Source organism: Podarcis gaigeae, assembly GCF_964106915.1.
Source record: "Podarcis gaigeae genome assembly, chromosome: 5".
NCBI lineage: Eukaryota > Metazoa > Chordata > Lepidosauria > Squamata > Lacertidae > Podarcis > Podarcis gaigeae.
This window is the reverse complement of record NC_139681.1, coordinates 37,812,263-37,831,386: the sequence shown is the minus strand read 5'-3', so window position 1 is coordinate 37,831,386 and position 19,124 is coordinate 37,812,263. Positions and strand designations below refer to the sequence as shown.

The window sequence follows — 19,124 nt, the reverse complement described above, 5'->3', positions numbered from 1 at the left end:
CGTTTCTAAACTTACTTTTACTGTGTCCACATCACCTGCCTTTGCAGCTTCCAGCAATTGCCGATCTGCTTCTGAGTTGCCTAAAGGGACACCTTCTATAAAATAAATGAGGGTATAAGTTACTTAACCAAGTTCAAATAGCACAGATGACAATAATAAATAGTCATTAATACTAACCCTTAAGAGGAATACCATTTTGAGATCTCATAGTCTACAAAAATCTAACTATCCTAGACAAAAGGCTTAATTTACAATTTAACTGAAGATACCAACAAAACTTTCAATTACCAGTTAGAGAAACTCAGGTACAACAAGTAACTGCAGAACTATTATTAATGCAAAATTAGACATGCGCTGTTGGAACTGAACCTGACATTTTTTACTGAGACATAAGTATTTTTCATAATGAATTACAGTATGCAGTATTAACATACACAAACTGTCAGATAATTACCACCAGCTGAATGACAAAGGTTCATGAAACAGCCAACTAAAGTTGCAACTGCAACACACAATCTTATACTGTAGACATAACTTTAGCAAGATGAAAAAAAGAAGGGAACCACCAGTCATTACGCTCTTCGTCTCTGAATTGGAAAAGGGGGTCACTTGAAGAAGAGTGACAACACCCCCCCACTTTAACATTGTGCAATAGCCTAGCCTGAAAAAGCAAGGCCAACCATTTGTACCTATTCTAAGAAAACAGGCCACCATTAATTGCCCATGACATTTTTTCTGTTTTGAAGTTCCTTCAGCATGTTCCTCAGGTGGAGAAGAATCTGTGGGCGCAAGGGATGAAGGTTTCAGAATTAGTTTTAGCTTGTAGTGCAGCAAACATTTGCTGGTACTGCAAATCATACACATCAATTATTTTTCAGTTCCAACAGAAAAAAAAATCTAAAGATTGCTTAAGTAGCCGATACATTGACAAGGCAAAAGTGTTAAAATTGTTACCTTGTAATAATTGCTGAACACTCTCATTTCCCATCTGAGAGGCTGTGAAACCCTGCAGTGACACAATTGATGGATCACATCCAGAGCTCAACAACAGACGGCAGGTCTGCAGATGACCACAGTGTGCTGCTCTATGCAGAGATGTCTGCCCAAGGTTATCCAAAGCATTGACCTAGAGATGATCACAGAATGTTAAAAATATCATTAACATAAAAGTGTGCAGAATACATTTTTCAAGAACAATCTGAAGGAATTCTACTTACAAAAACCAAAAAACTACAGTGTGGAATATTGGTTTGCAAATTTTATTGCCTGCAAAGCATCTTTACAGCAAAAATGGACTATTTATCAAGAGTTCAAACATTCCCAAAAATCTTCATCTTAGTCTCTATATAATGCCAAGAATGTAACAGTTGGGGAAATCACAAAAAAATACACGCCTGAAGGTTATTATTAGGAGTAAGTTACAAAATTTGCAGGTTTGCAATTCTCTACTTTATTATATATGAAAATATGCCTGATTACAATTAAGTGGCTCATACCTTTGCTTCATGTTTCATGACTACTTCAACAACATCATTATGACCTTTTTCTGCTGCCACATGGAGAGGTGTCAGGAAGCTTGATTTAAAAAAAGTAATGACAGTTTCCACTGAGTTTTATTAGACTGATAATTGATGATTAGTATGCAAATACAATGGCTAGAGCATCAGTTTGCAACTGGGGAGAACTCCAATTATGCATTATTTTTTAAGTATTTATAAACTGCACTTCTCATAAAAATATAGCAAGGTACTATACATTGATAAAAGCAACATTAAAATAATCTTTGTGTGGCCTTCGACAAGTCAATGGCTACATCTGCGTGTCCTGTTAAAGTTTACCATGAAGTCCATAAACCAGAACAAGCTTCAGCCTTCTCCTCCTTCCATGCAACCAAGTAGTTCAGAAGCTTTTGCTTCTGTTACAAGTTCATTACAGTTTGTCATGTTGCCTGCACCTGGAATTATGGCTGACGTTAACTATAGTTTCAACAAGATAGCTTCATAAACCATGGTTTGAAGTTGACTTGTTATGCAGTGAGCACATTCTAAGGCAACTAAGTCTGCACGGTGGAATGAACCAGAGGCTTCACCTGTCTCCCTAGTTCTCATCTCACATGGCCAGAAGGACTTTGGCAGCATTTAGATTCACTTTCTTCCAATCTTAACTTGTTCTGTTGTATGCATCTACAATCATGGTGTTTATCACAAACTGGACAATTTCCAAACCACTAATGGAAGGACTGTCCTGAGCTGCTTGGAAGCAGGGTGGAATAAAAAGGTGAAATGAAAACTCACTCTTTTGTCTTTTCATTGATGTTGGCTCCTTTTCTTAAAAGCAGTTCACAGATTTGTTTTCTTTTAGGATATGGAGATGCAGCAGCACAGTGCTATTAAAAAGTGAAATCATTATATCATTTGCTTATCAGGTTATGGTGAAACCAAACCATATGAAAATATGTGACTTTCAAACCAAACCACATGGAAATATGGGAGTATTTTTTTCAGGCCTAAGTGCTTGGGAGAAATGATTTTCATGGAGATTTCCTCTGGGAAGGGTTAAGCCTCCACCACTGCCATCTCCACAACAGAAAGGTCACACCCCCAACCAGCAATTAGGCTAAAAACAGCCTTGCATTAAAGTCAACTGGGATGCTCTTTCCATGTTGAACTGCTGCACTAGTGACAGTTTTCAGAACTACCTGGAAAATGCTTCCCAATGCTTGGAAAATGCTTGGAAAAAAAGCATAACTGTCATTTGGAAGGGTCATAGTGCTGGAGGTTAACATGCTCTCCCAAACTGTACCCTACCCACCCCATGTGGCAATTAAGACTTGAAAATGCCTTCCATGGGCTCCAATGGGAGGCTGGTTTTAAGACTAACTGCTGCATGCAGGGGGCAGGGGACAAGGAAGGGTAGCTGAGGACCAGATGCAGAAGCCACACAGGCCCTACACCTTTACTCAGGCGTCTTAGTTGTTCCCTTCTCCTTAATCAGCATTTTAGAGATGAATGAAGTTCAAGGAACTATCAACAAATGGTTTGGATAAACTATGCCTAAAAAACAACAATGCATGTTAAACAGTATGGCCACCGAAGCTGGTTAAAAGGAAAATAGCTGCGTGTCAGCTTGCCTAGTTTAGCTACCACACAACATAAATATATATTCAACAAATTACCAAGGCAGTTTCATGAGTCTGGGGATGTTTGAAATTTACAGTCTCAAGAGAAAGGTGCTTTTTTACACGAGCTGCATCAGATTCCCTTGCAGCATGTAGCAGTGAGTGACCTTTGAATTCATCTAGAAGAGAAAACAAGATTTAATGATGTATAGGTCTCAAGCCATTATCACAGGTACATCTTATTGCTGCTAGGATAGAATTACTTTCAAACAAATACACACACTGTTCTGCATTAAGACACATTTGCAGAAATCATTAAGAATGGTTCCTCTAATTTAAAAAAGAAAAGAAATTTGTCTTCTCACAGAATAGTCATCATGCCTAGTCTTGAGGGGGGAAAGATGCCTTTAAATGTCTTGATACTAGAAACATATATATATATTCTAGTGTATATATATATATATATATATATGCAGGTTTTGGTGTCCTCGGGTGTCTTCCCGTGTAAAAGTTGGGGTGTCTAGGCGACGTTTCGACGAGGTCTCACTCGTCATCTTCAGGCTGGTGCTTTCGGCTTCTTGTTACTGGAACAGAGCGGGATCTCAATGTTTGAGTTCCTATAAATACTGTAGAGGGGGTGTGGTGTCTAGCCTCCAATGTTCTGGGCAGAGAGGAAGTTCCCAGGCTAGTGTGCCTTTTCTTCTTTTGTTCCTTAATTACTTGAGAGATACCTTGAGTGATTTCTTGAGTGATATCCTGAGTACCACTTAGGTGGGTCATTAGGTGTGGATTAGTTGCTAAAGTCTTTGTGTCTTGACCTCTTGAACTTTGTGAAGAGTTTTCCTGAGAAGATGGCTGTATTGCACTTAGTTGTGCTTTGGCTTGGCTTCGTGTATAGGGGCGAGCTGTGGTTTTGTGGCTTGTGTCAGCCAGATCTGTGTAGGGATTGCAGGGGGGTGCAGCATCCGGAGGTGCCACCATGGATTGGCTACTGGATGGTGTCAGTAATTCATCTGTGGAGAGGGTCTGGGTTTGGGTCTGGTGTGGTTGATTGGTGTTGGCGTTCTGTGTGCCTCTGGATCTGGTGTCAGTTTTTGTGGGGAGGGCTAATTTCCAGATGTCTGGCAAGCGGGATGTGTCGTCACGCTTGTTCATGTTGTGAGGGTGTTTCTCTATCTCGATGGCTTCCATGATTATTCTCTTGTGGTGATGTTCCGTGTTAAAGAGCAATTTGGAATCTGCAAAATTAATTTCGTGTCCTGTTTCTTTCATGTGTTGGAAAAGAGAGGAAGTTTTTTCTTCTTTTTTGACGGCATTCTTGTGTTCTGCGATACGTGCATTTATTCGTCTGTTTGTTTGTCCAATGTACGTGGCTGGGCAGACTTTGCAGGGTATTTCATAGATCCCTTCGTTTTCCAACTGGATTTTATCCTTGGGGTTTCTGAGGATATTGGCTATTTTTTGGTTGGTGCAAAAGGCTGTTTTGATATTGTGTTTATGGAGGATTTTGCTAATTTTATCTGTAGTGCCCTTGATATAAGGAAGGAGGGCCATGCCATTGTTTTCTTCTGTGTCTTGGTTTTTGGGGGGTGTTTCCTTTTGGATTAGCTTCGTAATCCTGTTTTGCTGGTATCCATTGGCAATTGGCAACCAAAAAATAGCCAATATCCTCAGAAACCCCAAGGATAAAATCCAGTTGGAAAACCAAGGGATCTATGAAATACCCTGCAAAGTCTGCCCAGCCACGTACATTGGACAAACAAACAGACGAATAAATGCACGTATCGCAGAACACAAGAATGCCGTCAAAAAAGAAGAAAAAACTTCCTCTCTTTTCCAACACATGAAAGAAACAGGACACGAAATTAATTTTGCAGATTCCAAATTGCTCTTTAACACGGAACATCACCACAAGAGAATAATCATGGAAGCCATCGAGATAGAGAAACACCCTCACAACATGAACAAGCGTGACGACACATCCCGCTTGCCAGACATCTGGAAATTAGCCCTCCCCACAAAAACTGACACCAGATCCAGAGGCACACAGAACGCCAACACCAATCAACCACACCAGACCCAAACCCAGACCCTCTCCACAGATGAATTACTGACACCATCCAGTAGCCAATCCATGGTGGCACCTCCGGATGCTGCACCCCCCTGCAATCCCTACACAGATCTGGCTGACACAAGCCACAAAACCACAGCTCGCCCCTATACACGAAGCCAAGCCAAAGCACAACTAAGTGCAATACAGCCATCTTCTCAGGAAAACTCTTCACAAAGTTCAAGAGGTCAAGACACAAAGACTTTAGCAACTAATCCACACCTAATGACCCACCTAAGTGGTACTCAGGATATCACTCAAGAAATCACTCAAGGTATCTCTCAAGTAATTAAGGAACAAAAGAAGAAAAGGCACACTAGCCTGGGAACTTCCTCTCTGCCCAGAACATTGGAGGCTAGACACCACACCCCCTCTACAGTATTTATAGGAACTCAAACATTGAGATCCCGCTCTGTTCCAGTAACAAGAAGCCGAAAGCACCAGCCTGAAGATGACGAGTGAGACCTCGTCGAAACGTCGCCTAGACACCCCAACTTTTACACGGGAAGACACCCGAGGACACCAAAACCTGCATATATATATATATATATATATATATATATATATATATATAGTGTGTGTGTGGGGGGGGGGGGGGGGAGATTTTGTGCCTCTGATTTTGTGTGTACTAGAGGACTCAGGGGAGAAGCAAGGATGGTAGGTATCACAAAATAATGACTGGCTACAAAGTGTGGGTCCCTACTGGAAACTGGGGGGGGGGGGGGATGTTCATATCCATCAGTTGTTCTCAGTAAATCCCATTTCCTCTATACTCACATGCCAATCGTTCTTTTAACTGAGGTGTTGGGGCCAAGTCGATTGTACTTTTATTATGGCAGTTTAACAGTGTAGGATCAGCACCATAGCTCAGCAAGAGAGAACACACTTCCACTCTGTTCTTAGAAGCTGCTTCATGCAGAGGAGTAAACTGCCACAGATCCATTGCATTCACAGATGCTCCATGCTAGGAGAGGAAAGATAACTTATGATTTTATGCTGGATAATACTAAACTAGAACTCTGATGTCATAGGAAAGACATGATCCATCTAACATGACCCCATAAACACTCATATTCAGAAGGTTGAGAACTCTAATGTTAGATTAGTAGTCCTCCTTTCCTTCAAACTGTGACTGTTTAGCTTCATGACAAGACACATGCCTTTATCCATAAATGGTTTGAACTTGAGTTTCCTTAAAAAAACCAAAAAAACCCCCAAGACCAATACTTCCAGGAACAATCTCAAAACACGTTGGGCAAGTGGTTGTTACAGCCAATATAATTACAGTAATTTCAGAAGCCCAGTATCTTTATCTTGAATCACTCTCCTAATCCCATGTTTCTCTCATGAGACATTTTTATCAAAAGAAAAAGTAGTATTACTTGATCCCATACAGAAAGTCAAGTGTAAATTTAGCATTTTCAGACGTACAAGCCCTAAACACAATCAGCCCAACATTTTCTTCCATAATTTCCATAACCTCATGCAATCTAAAATGGGTTACACATTAAATAATATGCATACTTGAATGCCCATTTTGAAAATCTAGGTGACAGGAAGTAATTTTCAAAATACCAAAACAGAAAGAAACAAAATTGCAATAACCTTCCCATAAAAATTGCACACAATTAAGAAACTAACCTTTACTAGAAGTTCTGTTACTTCGTAATGTCCATAGGAGCAAGCATTGTGAAGAGGAACAAGATCTCTGTGGGGGGGAAATCCCAGTAACTTAGCACATGAACACTGAAAAATCTCCTTCAACAAATAAAATATTGTCAAACACCGTTCATTATTAGTATCAAACAGAAAGCCCAAACATTCATCTGACAAAATGAAAAACCAAACATTGGCTGGGGGGTGGGGTGGGGAGTTCCTCTGTCATTGGGCTCAATGCTCTTCAAAAGTATAACAACTACGTGGTCAACTTATAACAATTAAGTCCTACTGAAGTCAACAAATAATATTGTTGTTTTTGACTGGAGACGTTCAATCAAGTTAAATTAGATTACAAAGAAAGTCAGTTGGCATTAGAGACAGCGATGGGCTAAAAAAATAAATATTTGCAGATGATCAGCCTGTAAGTGAAGATAACAACTGCAGAATTAACTCACAAAATTTGAAGGAATGGAACAGTTATAAAACCCCTGGGTTGACCGAGTACAACATGTTGGATGAAAGACTCTGCATAGTTCTCATGCAAGTCCATGTTAAAACATGCCCTTTTTTATTTAATGAAAAGCTTCATGTAATCATCTGATTAAAGCGCCAATCAGTCATTCCCTTCCCACATGATTGGAAATTACACGGGTAAGAGTAGAAGCAGTTGGCAAGAACTGACTCCACCGGGGCAACACATTTGCCAGTCTTTACACCCCTCCATGCTTCAGAAGACTGTGCTTCAACTCATGAAGGGGTGCACAAACTGGCAAATATTATATGCCCCCCAAAGTGGGGCTTGCTAAGGCATCCCAACCCTTTCAAATAAAGTTAATGTCCAAGAGGGCTTCTGAATTTAGAATTTCTAAAGGCCCAGTTAAGATGGCCTATTCTTTGAACAAAGTGCCACAAGTTGTGGAAATGCCCATTTCAGAGACAAAATCTAATCCATGCTTCAACAGAATCTATAAAATCATACCACAACCTCCCAAGAAAAACATACCCTTTATCCTTGGCATGTACATCTGCTCCATGCTGCAGCAGGAGCTGCACAATCTTAACACGGTTATAGCCAGCTGCCAAGTGTAATGGAGTTGACTAGAAATAAAAGAACAAATAAATCTAACGGTTATATAAATAGAAGGAAAATTTCCATTAAAAGAATTATAATAAATCAGTTAAAGCAGTCTACGTTATCTGTAGCATGACACTGGGGGCTGCAAAGGGAGGAGTGTCAGCAAAAAGTCACATCCTCTACTACCTGGCAGAAGGATATTTAGGAACATAAAAAGAGCCTGCTGGATCAGATAAGTGGCCCATCTAATCCAGCATCTTCATTTTCTGCTGGATCAAAGCCTTCCCTGATTATTCAGAGCTCTTCCTTCCATGGAATGCTACCTCTGGATCCAACCCATAGATTTAGGAGGGCCGTTCTCATAATAAGTTAAATTTGAGTACAGCACAGTGAGCCAGAGAAAGAATGAGGCTTAATTTCCCACCTCTGATCAAAGGCAAAAATTACTGCAATCTTTTCTCAAGCTAAACTAGTTACATAAATATTTTTAAAGAGGACAGCATAATAAATAAGGGCAACAGATTTTGATTTCTGTCCACACACCAGGCAAAAGTAATTAATGCTACCTAGCACACTAGTAATATTACTGACACAGCAGGCATTTTTGGCAAAGAAAACCAATGCATAATCTCTCTATTAGATTCCTTAGTAACATTTTTTTCTAACTGGCTTTCAAAAGTACAATTTTATTAAAAACCAAAGAACAACTTATATTGCCAAGACAGAACATCCATGGCTCTTTTGTTTATACAGCTAGGCAACACACATAATATCAGATTTCTACTTTAAGTAAACATTCTTGAATTAAAACATTAACCAAAGTATATGTTACCAAATACATTACCAAATACATTTTAATGTAAAGTGTGGGATTTTTTTAAATCTAACATTTTAAAGTGGGCATTTAAAAACAAAAATACCTTTCGGCCATCGCTTGCATGACAGTTGACATTTAGTGGTGTGAGAAGAGCCATCAGTTTTTCTTCATTTCCACTCCTAAAAGGCAATTAAAGATTCCTGAACATATGGCATGCATCCTTCCTTATTCAACTTACACAAAACTGCAAAGCAACTACAAACCTGAATGCTTTGGAATATTAAAAATAAAACTTTGGAATAGATTTTATTGGTGCAATGGTATAACTTACTGTACTTCATATATCATATATTAAAATCCTTAATCACAGTTGCTAGCAACATATCTATTGTGATTTTATTGTAGGAACACTAGCGGTTGCATCCAACGCTGCGAGAGCAGCATTCCATTCACATTTGATGTGTGTGAAGATTCCAGCAAGAAGTGTAAAAGTTTGCCCCTTTCATTGAAGAGTGAAATCTAGGAGGACACATAAGGACAGAGCTTTCGCCAACCCTCTAGATTAAAGTGTGCAGGTGTGGGGGTTACTTCTGGACTAGACACTTGCCTTTTAGGAATGGGACTGAGATTAATATGATGCCTCAGGAAGGTTGTTTGCATGCTGGTTCCTGGTTTCCTAAAAAGTATTGTTTTGTTTGTCTGGGGGCAATGCATTTTAGATGGATTCTATCTTTGTCAAGACAAAATCCCCTGGGTGTATGTGATTTACCTGTTAAGAAGTTTGACCAGGGCCAACTTTTTGTTTAGGGCGTAGGCCATTATTGTGAATTCCAGTACTGTAACCAATTAGAAGAGTCAAGTAGAGTAGCGTAGAGAGCAAGGCAGCCTGGCCCTGAGGCCCATGCCAGTATGCATGTGCAGGCCCTTCCTTGAATGTCATTCATGCACTGTCCCTGCCTCCCCCACCTCCACACACAGAGTGGATTGCCTGCATTGGAGAAGTATTGCCATTGCATGGAGAATGCCAGACATTAAGATCATGGTAATAATTTCCAATCCGTAACTGTACATAAGAATAGCCTTTGTTATGCAGAATATGAAAAAATATTCAAAGTGTAGCCTGTCTAATTTTTCGGGTATTTTTGAAAGAGGCTGGGCTTAGATCCAGCTTACATCTTTTATTATTTCCTACCTGGCACTTTCCAAGAGTTCATCTTTCTTGTATTCACCTGAAAGTTAGCAAAAAGGAAATAGGTTTTTTTAATTTCAAATACAAATGTGTAAAACTTTTATAAAGCAAGGGTTGTTTTTTCCTGTGTTTTTTATCCTGTCCTCCCTCCCCAAATAGTATGCTGGCTTGCTAGAAACAAAATCTGATAAAGCTATATTCAATATACAATAATTAACATTACAGTTATAAAGTCATCTACTTCCAAAGGCCTGGATGAATAAAAATGTATTCCTCTTTCTCTGACTGCACACAACACACTGGGACATGTGGAGGAAGTTACTCCTTCAAGTACTTTTATGAGCACCAACACCCTGAATTGGATCCAGTTTGATAATTTTAAAATACTGGGTGTGATGTAACTAGGCTTTAGAGTAGACCTGTTGAAATTGAACAACTTAACTTAGTATGGTTTATTAATTTCAGTGGCCTTGCTCTCAGTAAAACTTAGCTGAATACCACCCCATTATTTTTCTATAAAGTCAAAAACAGCTAAACATTCAGGCAAGCAGCAAAACCTATGGTATATACAAAATATAATTATGCCAATTTAGATAAATAGCACAGCTGGAATCAAACGTTTAGCCCTCAAAATGAAACAATCAACTCTGAAGCTAGCTACTAAACTTGCACAAGTAGCACTCTTTTCAAATATTACTTATTTTGCATGATGGTAGGATAAACAAGCCATTATATTTGCTTTCCCATAGGAGTGGTAAAAAATCAAATGGGCTGTTCTTTTACCAATCTTACAAAGTATTACTCAATTTTTTTCTTAGCAGGTCTTCTCAAGTTAACAAAGAGTATTACTCTCACCAAGCATAATAGGAGCAATACCACCTTAGCAGTAGCCAAAACATAAATCTTACAGATTACAAAAAGACAACATTTACCTGAGAGCACTGCTTTTGCTGATGGATCCGCCAAGTCCAATGCTGTTCTTCCATCTGTATTTCTGATAGCTGGATCAGCACCATGCTGTAACAGTACTAAAAGGAAAAAAAAATAAAGCTTTCATCAGAACTTGACAAGCAAGTAGCTCAGTGGAGATGCTATGGGATTAGATGCCCTAATCCAAAACTATAAAATAAGAGTTAGAATTATGCTAACCTGATAATGAAACATAACCCTGAACATTTCAGTGTAAAAGGCTAGTTTCACTTGGGAAGTGTACACATATTTTCAAAAGCAGTTATACAAACAGCAGAATCAAGCAAAAGTAGTCACTGGTCCTAAGGATGAAACAGAACAGCTGGAAAATACTCCATTGTGAAAACACAATTTCCATGCTTTCTTTTTCAGTCACAAGTACAGTCTATGCCTGCACATACACTCCCTTTCCTTCCTTGCTGCATGTACATACAGCAGAAAGCATTAGCTAGAACAGAAGGAAAGTGTTTCCTCTGTCTCTATCAGTCCCCCCTCTCCAACACAGTGCTCTAGAAGGAAATTAATGTGAGCGCTAAGTAAATCCCTCCTGGAGCCCTAGGGTGGGAAAGGAGAAATGTATGGAAACATTTCAATGCACATATCATTCTGCAACTATAAGGAGGCAGGCTCCATCAACCTTATAATAACAGCCACATTCACATGTAATTACAGTTTGACACTCCCCAATAAGCCACTATTATCACTATTAGGTCTAGGGTATTGATTAGGGGTTTTTGTTGGGGGGCTTTGTTGCTATTATTGGGTTTTTTTGTATCTTTATTTTATATATTATTGTTATGCTGTAATTATGTAATGAACATGGTCTGAACTATGGAAAGGCAGCATACAAATAAAATTATGGATGAATGGATGTAACAAGAACATACTCTGGCTTAAGGTTGGTTATATTATTGTTAATTAGGTTTGTTATGTGCAAACATAGGTAATGTCTCTGAATGTATGCAGACAGATCCTGTCCAACCAAGCTGGATATTACCCATAACCAGCTTCTTACAAAAATGAAAAAGAAGAAAATTCATTTACATACTATCTATATAACCACTTATATTTTGAACAACTTGGTATTTCACGGATAGCTGACTAGTTTATATTATTTTAATAAAGAACAATGTATCCTCATTTCTACAAGAAAGCCTCAGATTGTTTGAAAGCTTGTTTTCCAATTTAAAAGATATGCATGATTGTGTCACTTTATATAAAAAAACACTGGAGACACTTTTAAACCAGTGGTTCTCATACCTTCGCCACCCAGCCCCCATCGTGCACTACTTAAAAATTGCCTGTGGATCACTTTCAGCAACCATTGTCAAAACCAGCACCATATTATGAAAATCACAGGCCCTAGGAGCTAGTTCAACAAACACAGCCCTGATGAGAATGGTTTCCATCTCTGTTGTCAGAAAAAAGTAAAAACATCCGGGATCAATTCTTGATTGTTCTGCAACTTCTCCACATATCACCTGAATGGTGATTGAACCACCAATGATCCAGAGACCACGTTTTCAAAAATTACCTATGCAGACATCAATTTTGCCCTTAATGGCAGCTTCATGAAGGGGAGTGTAGTTCCAATTATCCCGTGCGTTAGGATCTGCACCATGCCGCAAGAGAAGATTGACAACTTCAGCATGACCAAAAGAACAGGCATTATGAAGTGGAATGAGGCCCCCATCGTCTCGTGCATGAACGTTACCACCACTCTGAAGCAAATATTCCACTACATCCCTTCGACCAAAACCTGAAACAAAAAAGTAGTTTTACATAGTCAGTCTTCAAAGGAAGAAAGCTAGAGCTAAGAAACAAAAATCTAACTTGCTAATCTTCCTTATATATTCCATGAGTGCTATAACTAGACAAGATGCCAAAGAACTGCTTCTGGCTAATCAAATAAAAGAAAGGCTGAAGAACAGAACAGGAGACAGCTCCTATTTTGGAGATTTTAAATTTCCTTAAGTTTTGAAGTCTCCATATTTTCAAGAAATGGTGGTGGTGGGGAGAGTATACATTGTGTATTTTCTTATCAGTTCTAAGTATACATTCCCTAATTTTATTCAAACAGTATTTGCAAAAACACAATGTGTGCCGATAATTAATAAATAAATAAATAAATAAATAAATAGTCAGTTGGCCAATACCCTATTTAGTTCCAAACATCTGACATTTTGGTGGTTCAAATAAATACTGCCCAACTGTGGATTTTTTAAATGTTACTTTCTGCATTAAACATCCATTTTGTATCATTATATTTTAAACAAATGGAAGTTTTATCATTTGGACAGAGAAACAGTTGCCAGAGTCAGCATCATCAGTAAACAATACAGAATCCCCTGCATCTCTTTGAGGGAACCATGGGATAACTGTAACTATATCTATACACAATGTCAACCGGGGATGGGTAGCCTTCAGGATATATGTTGCCTGGTGCAACATAGTGGGTATGAGGTGGAGCTAGATTAACAAATGGTGGCACAGGGTAGACAATTTGCACCTGACAATGTTTATATAAAAGATGAAGCCTATATCTGAGTTACTCAGGGATTCTAAGACAAAATTCAAGCAATAGGCAGTAGAGCAGCAAAAAAATGAATTAATGCTTCTATTTTACAAGTAGGAAACATAGAAGCTGAGATAAATGATTAACAAAATGTCAGCCATCCCAGAGCTTAATTTTTTTAAAAAAATCAAGTTTGCATACTAATATTCAATTCAGTCAGAAACCCTTCTATATCTATTGCAAATCATGCAGATCTATCTTCTGTCTGCTCCTGCCATAAGCAATGATCCATCTGTTATGCTGCTTCCAATTCACTATGGTCTAACAGAATAGGATTTGAATGCACACATCTGCAGTATACAGTTCAGGAGCCCTCAACCCTAAAGGTAGGTTTGAAGGGGATGCTGGTGGGATGAGGTGAAAGCAAGCAAGTCAACTTTCACCAGCCCACATGGGCATGCTTTTCTCTGGAGTATCTATGGAAGATAAGCCACGGAATCCAATTCCAAGTCTTGGTTATACAATACAAAGCCATCAAGAGCTCAGGGCTAAAGTACTGGTTGGGAGTCTTCCCCTCAGTGGGATTTCCCCAGTCAGTATGGGGTTGGGGAACTGCTGGCCTGTGGGCTAAAGGGATTTGCATCTAGATTCAGCCTATGACCTCCCCTCCTTGGACTTGCCCCTGCCCTAGGAATTAAGTTTCTTCATAAACCTAAATGCCACATGGGGGATTTCTTGATGGGGGTTGCAAGGGTTAGTCAGTCTCCCTCTCCTTGCCTGCTGCCCCCTCCTTAAATCACCTGGGGCCTAATTCGCATGTCACACTAAGTCAAACCACAGTTTTGTACAAATGCAAACATGCTTCTGGAGAAAACCTTGCACCACTATTGTTCCTCCCTGGTATTTTAGGTTAATGCAGAACAACTGTTAAGCCAAAGTTTGGCTTAGTGTTTCATCTAAACCAAGCAACCTTCTCAACCACTACCTGTAAGTATAAGGGAGCCAGTATATTTGAATGTTTGTTAAAAGCCATAGCATGGCTTGGTGTGATATGCAAATGTGGTCTGTTGCTGGTCTAGACATCATTTGGGTATTTTTTGATAGGATGAGTTTGCCTGTTCCTATCAGGGCAAATTAATAACAGTTAAGTAGTTCACCGTGTCAGATGGACTAAACAACTTGGGCATTAAGGCTACGTGCAATCCAAAACAAACTTATCTGGAAGCAAGCCAAAATCAGTAGGCTTTGGAAAAACCTGCATCTAAGAAGCTCCAGCCTCCTTTTCTCAGTTTGTCTATTTGGGTCAGCTCTAGCAACCTCAGCGTTGCAAAACACCACCTAAGCCTTGGATCTGAAGAAGGCATCCTTGTGTGCAATTACAAGATGGAATTACAAAATAATTATCAACTCCGATGTGACATCTGCACACATGCAATTGTGACCAATGACTTCTAGGAACTTTTAAAAACACACTTGCCTAATCACAACAACCCATCTATGTGCATGTTTTACACACAATGTGCTTGTTAATCCCCCTTGAGCAACAACATCTTCCTGAAATCGCCCACAAAGCACAACGTGAACTAATGTTTACAGGATGTGGACCATCACTCGTTTTGGCTCTGAGAGTGGATTGCAAACTTATTAACAAATTCACCACCGACGCGTTTCCTTCTCAAACTGGACACCCTTTGAATGTCTGGACTTGGCCAGTACCGGTTCGCTTCCTCTTTGGACGCCACTTTCAGGTATGCAGCAGCCTCCCGAGGAGACTCTGAAAACAATGCATCCCGCCCACGCCACCACTTGCAGGCCTCCCTCGCTGTATGGGGGGGGGGTCAGTCTTGCTGCTCTTGGCTACGGTGGCCATTTAAACACGAGCCCCCACAGGCTGCTTTCAGGGACGGGGATCTCGGGAGTACCTCCTGCATGGCCAGAGATCAGGGACGAGAGGGGGGTGGGCTTATAGGCTCCTCTTATTTCCACGAAGGAAACGTGCGGTCGTGGGGTCACCCACGCGCCCACCAACTCCCTGAATGACTCCCCTTAAAGCCCCAAATAAACAAACAGCACCTTCCTCGGCGGAAGGGGCCCGACCACAAGGCGCTAAAGCCACTATACCCCGAACCCCCGTTCACATGCAGAGTCAGGGGCGGAGACGCCCGAGGCGGCGGCGGCCTGGCCACCCGCGAGTACCTGCGGCGAAATGGAGGGGGCTGGACTTCCTGCCGGCCGTGTCCCTGCTGTTCACGTTCTCGGGCCTCACCAGCCGCTTCACGCGCTCCACGTCGCCGTTGCGGCAGGCTTCGAAGAGCTCGCGGGCCGGCTCCGACGACGCCCCCCCGGCGCAGCACGGGGACAACAGCAACGGCGGCGGCGGCGGCGGCAGCGCTTCCCCCAGGGGACCAGCCGCCGCTCCGCCCCGCCGCCCCGCCATGCCGGGGGCAAGAGCCAACTTCCTCCCGCGTTCGCCCTCAGAGCCCAACACCCGCCATAGGCGGCCCGAGCTCTCTCCGCGGAGAGCGGCGGGGGGAGGCGGCGGTGGCGGCGGCGGCCGCCGCGGGGAGCAATTCGACGCCACAGTCGCCTCCGGCCGAGGCAGCCACTGAGGGGGAAGGGAGGCGGAGCAGCCGAGGTGCGCGCGCAACGTTGAAGGGGGGAGGCGGGAGCGGAGGCGCATGCGCGATGTGCGCGAGAGAACTGCAGGCGCGGCGGTTAGAGCGTCGGAGTGACGTCGAGGGAGCCGCGGTTGCTCCAGAGGTTGAAGCCCCGCCCCCAGCCCGGCTTCCAGTTTTCCACCTGTGGGTCCCCAGATGTTGTTGGACTACAACTCCCATCATCCCTGAGCTCTGGTCTTGCTAGCAAGGGGTGATGGGAATTGTAGTTGAACAACATCTGGAGACCCACAGGTTGAGAAAGGCTGCTTGGGAGTCAGCTTCCCGTGGGTACCGCTGCTTGGGCAGACACACGTTAGGAATAACGCAGTGCGCGGCTGAATACGGGATTGTAGCGTTGGAAGGGAATCCCCGAGGGTCATCTAGTCCAACCCGCCCGCCCCCTCAATGCAGGAATCTCAACTAAAGCATCCTTGATGGGTGGCCATCCAATCTGCTTTAAAAACCCCAGCCTCCTGAGGGAGATCGCTGTACGGTTGACCAGCTCTTGCTGTCAGAAAGTTCTTCCTGTTGTTTAGTCCTAATCTCCTTTGTTGTAACTTGAATGCATTGGTTCGAGTCCTGCCCTCCAGAGCGGGGGGAAACAAGCTTCCTCCTTTCTCCATGTGACAGACCTTTAGCTATTTGAAGAGGGCTATTCCCTTTCCTCTCAGTTTTTTTCCAGGCTAAACCTACCCAACTCCCTCAACAGTTCCTCATAAGGCCTCGCTTCCTGTCATGAAGTCAGCACAGTATGGGAGTAAAGCTTCCTAGGCATATAGTGTGAATATAATGAAACATGGCTATTACTAAAGGGTTTAGAAAAGCAACACTTTTGTTGGTCCATAAGAAAAATTCCAAAACCTCAGATTGGGTTATACTTGCATTACAACCTCTGAAAACATAACAAAATAGAATTTGGACCTGGTATTAAGAAAAAAGGTTGGGTGGTTGAACTTGATGTTGAAGCCACAAAGTGTAAATTTAGTCATCATCTTAAAATAGAGCATAAGAGGAGATTTCAGACTTATAGGACAATCCTGAAAATGCTTACTCAGAGGTAAGTCCCATTGAATTTAATGGGGGCTTACTCTTTATGCATCCTTTGCTTGGGAGAAAGCTCCATTGGTAGACAAGCATGGGATTTGGATAACTATGATGCTATGAAGTTTTCAGGTTGAACTGGAGATTTCTGGGACAAAGAAGCATACAATAACTGATCCCGCATCTTTGAAAACAAAAAATCTAGCTGCTACCAAGATCTACTTGCAGCCTTAAGCAAAACACACAAGAGTTTTGTGAAGAACAGAAATATATTTCAGCTTTTTAAAATTTACTTTAGGAATTAATTTTCTTTGGATTATAGAGCACAGAAGACTTTGTAATCACTTTATGTATGAATATACAAATAGAGCCTGTGTGAAGAGAGCAGACTCCTAAAAACTGGCAGCAAAACCCAAGAGAGCAACTTGTATAGTATTCCTATATTATATCCCAGTTCCAGCTAATGCTAACTGGAAAAACACACACTCCAGACTGCTAGTTGTTTCAGCACATCCCTTTAGGTGAATTACCCATTCAGGCAACTATCCAATTCATTAACATTCTTATTCATATCCCTGAGATATGAATAATAGCATAGTGATAGACTCATTTACAGTAATCATGTCTAAACCAAATGATCATTTTGACCACATTTCCATCTACACACAGCTATTTTCATTTCCAGAGTTGATTTGGCAAATAAAATAGTGCCACAATGTATTACATTTCTGCACACATTCATTTGTTCATTCACAGACACACAGACACTTAATCCATTCAGCCCAGTCTTATGCACAGTTAGGATCACTTGGTCAGTGCCTTAGGGGTGTCTAACTCTCATAGACTCATTCTCTGTTTCTTTTTTCTTGGAAAGACACTACTGTAGAGGTCCACACTGCATGCTGCAGCGTGTGGTGCCATCATAATTTTCACCATCCTAAGGCCCTAGAGTGGTAGAGTGGATCCAAAACTGGTTGGTTTCCTGGAAAGGTGCAAAATTTGGGACCCTCTGATGCACTAGCCTAGAAACGGTGCAGCAAAGTAATATTAATAACCCATCAGACCTCCTTCTGCCCTGGCCAGCGCATGCAGCAGCTCTTAGGACAGGGGTTGTCAACTGGTGCCTAACCTGGCCTTTATTGGTGCCCCTGGGCAGTGGTCCCAGACTCTTAAGCTTTCATTTATTTAAAAAGTAAGTCTATAGCCCTCCAAGAAAAATAGGAAACAAAATGTGCTAGTGATTTCTGTGAGGTAGCCTGACTACTCCTACCTGTCAGTGTTTTTAGCCAATGAGTCAAGTCAGAGCTGCAATGGATATGTAATGTGTTTGGGCACTAGGCAACGGGATCTCTGGGGTCCCAAAGAGATGCTGTTTTCCTTCCCACTTGGTGCACTTTTGCTTTCCTAGTCCTTAGACTCTTCCTAGTTGGCCCTTCCTTTTTCCCAAGCATCCAGGATGCATCTTTCCTATGATGGGTTCATCTGAAAGCAGGTAGTCCATAGATGTTATTTTCTACAAATACTACTACACAATAAGTGTGGGTGGAGGTTAAAGAATCCCCCCTCCCTACAGAAAGACAAATGCGGAAGGAGACTTAGGCTTGTCTCATGCTATGTAGGAGCTGAAGACCAGGCAGAATTAAGAATTCACTTACAGCACAATAGCATGTATGTCTACTCAGAAGTAAGTCTCTTAGTGTTTAATAGGGCTTGCTACCAGGTCAGTGGGTATAGGATGGCAGCCTAGGCTTTGGGGCATGGTTGACATTGGGGAAAACAGGGTTCTTGTTCCTTTAGCAGCCATATGACAGGCATAAATCGGTTTCTAGTTTAGAAATGCAGTTATGGGGGGGAAAGCTCACCATGAGGTTAGTCTCTCTATTTTTGGGTTATGCCATGGCCATAATGACAGTGATTTTGTGTGATGCCACACACCACACAGCAGCCATTTTGTGACCAGCACTCCAAGCACAC

General features: G+C 41.5%; 1 protein-coding gene across 4 annotated transcripts in view; it reads right to left on the bottom strand.

The window, feature by feature from the left end:
• Positions 1-16,111, bottom strand: part of TNKS2 (tankyrase 2) — a 30,673-nt gene extending 14,562 nt beyond the window's left edge. The window contains exons 1-14 of one of the 4 annotated variants that reach the window (XM_083740845.1): positions 15,649-16,100; positions 12,472-12,696; positions 10,901-10,996; positions 9,972-10,008; positions 8,883-8,958; positions 7,891-7,985; positions 6,870-6,936; positions 6,006-6,192; positions 3,176-3,297; positions 2,295-2,386; positions 1,497-1,575; positions 955-1,126; positions 690-779; positions 16-95 (exon numbers count right to left, since the gene is read on the bottom strand). In XM_083740845.1, the coding sequence (XP_083596971.1) occupies positions 16-95; positions 690-779; positions 955-1,126; positions 1,497-1,575; positions 2,295-2,386; positions 3,176-3,297; positions 6,006-6,192; positions 6,870-6,936; positions 7,891-7,985; positions 8,883-8,958; positions 9,972-10,008; positions 10,901-10,996; positions 12,472-12,696; positions 15,649-15,889 (1,659 nt within the window). In that variant the 5' untranslated portion in view covers positions 15,890-16,100. Of the gene's footprint in view, positions 1-15; positions 96-689; positions 780-954; positions 1,127-1,496; positions 1,576-2,294; positions 2,387-3,175; positions 3,298-6,005; positions 6,193-6,869; positions 6,937-7,890; positions 7,986-8,882; positions 8,959-9,971; positions 10,009-10,900; positions 10,997-12,471; positions 12,697-15,648 lie in introns of all 4 variants that reach the window. The other 3 variants (XM_083740847.1, XM_083740846.1, XM_083740848.1) reach the window with 3 other exon arrangements.
• Positions 16,112-19,124: the final 3,013 nt, after the last annotated feature.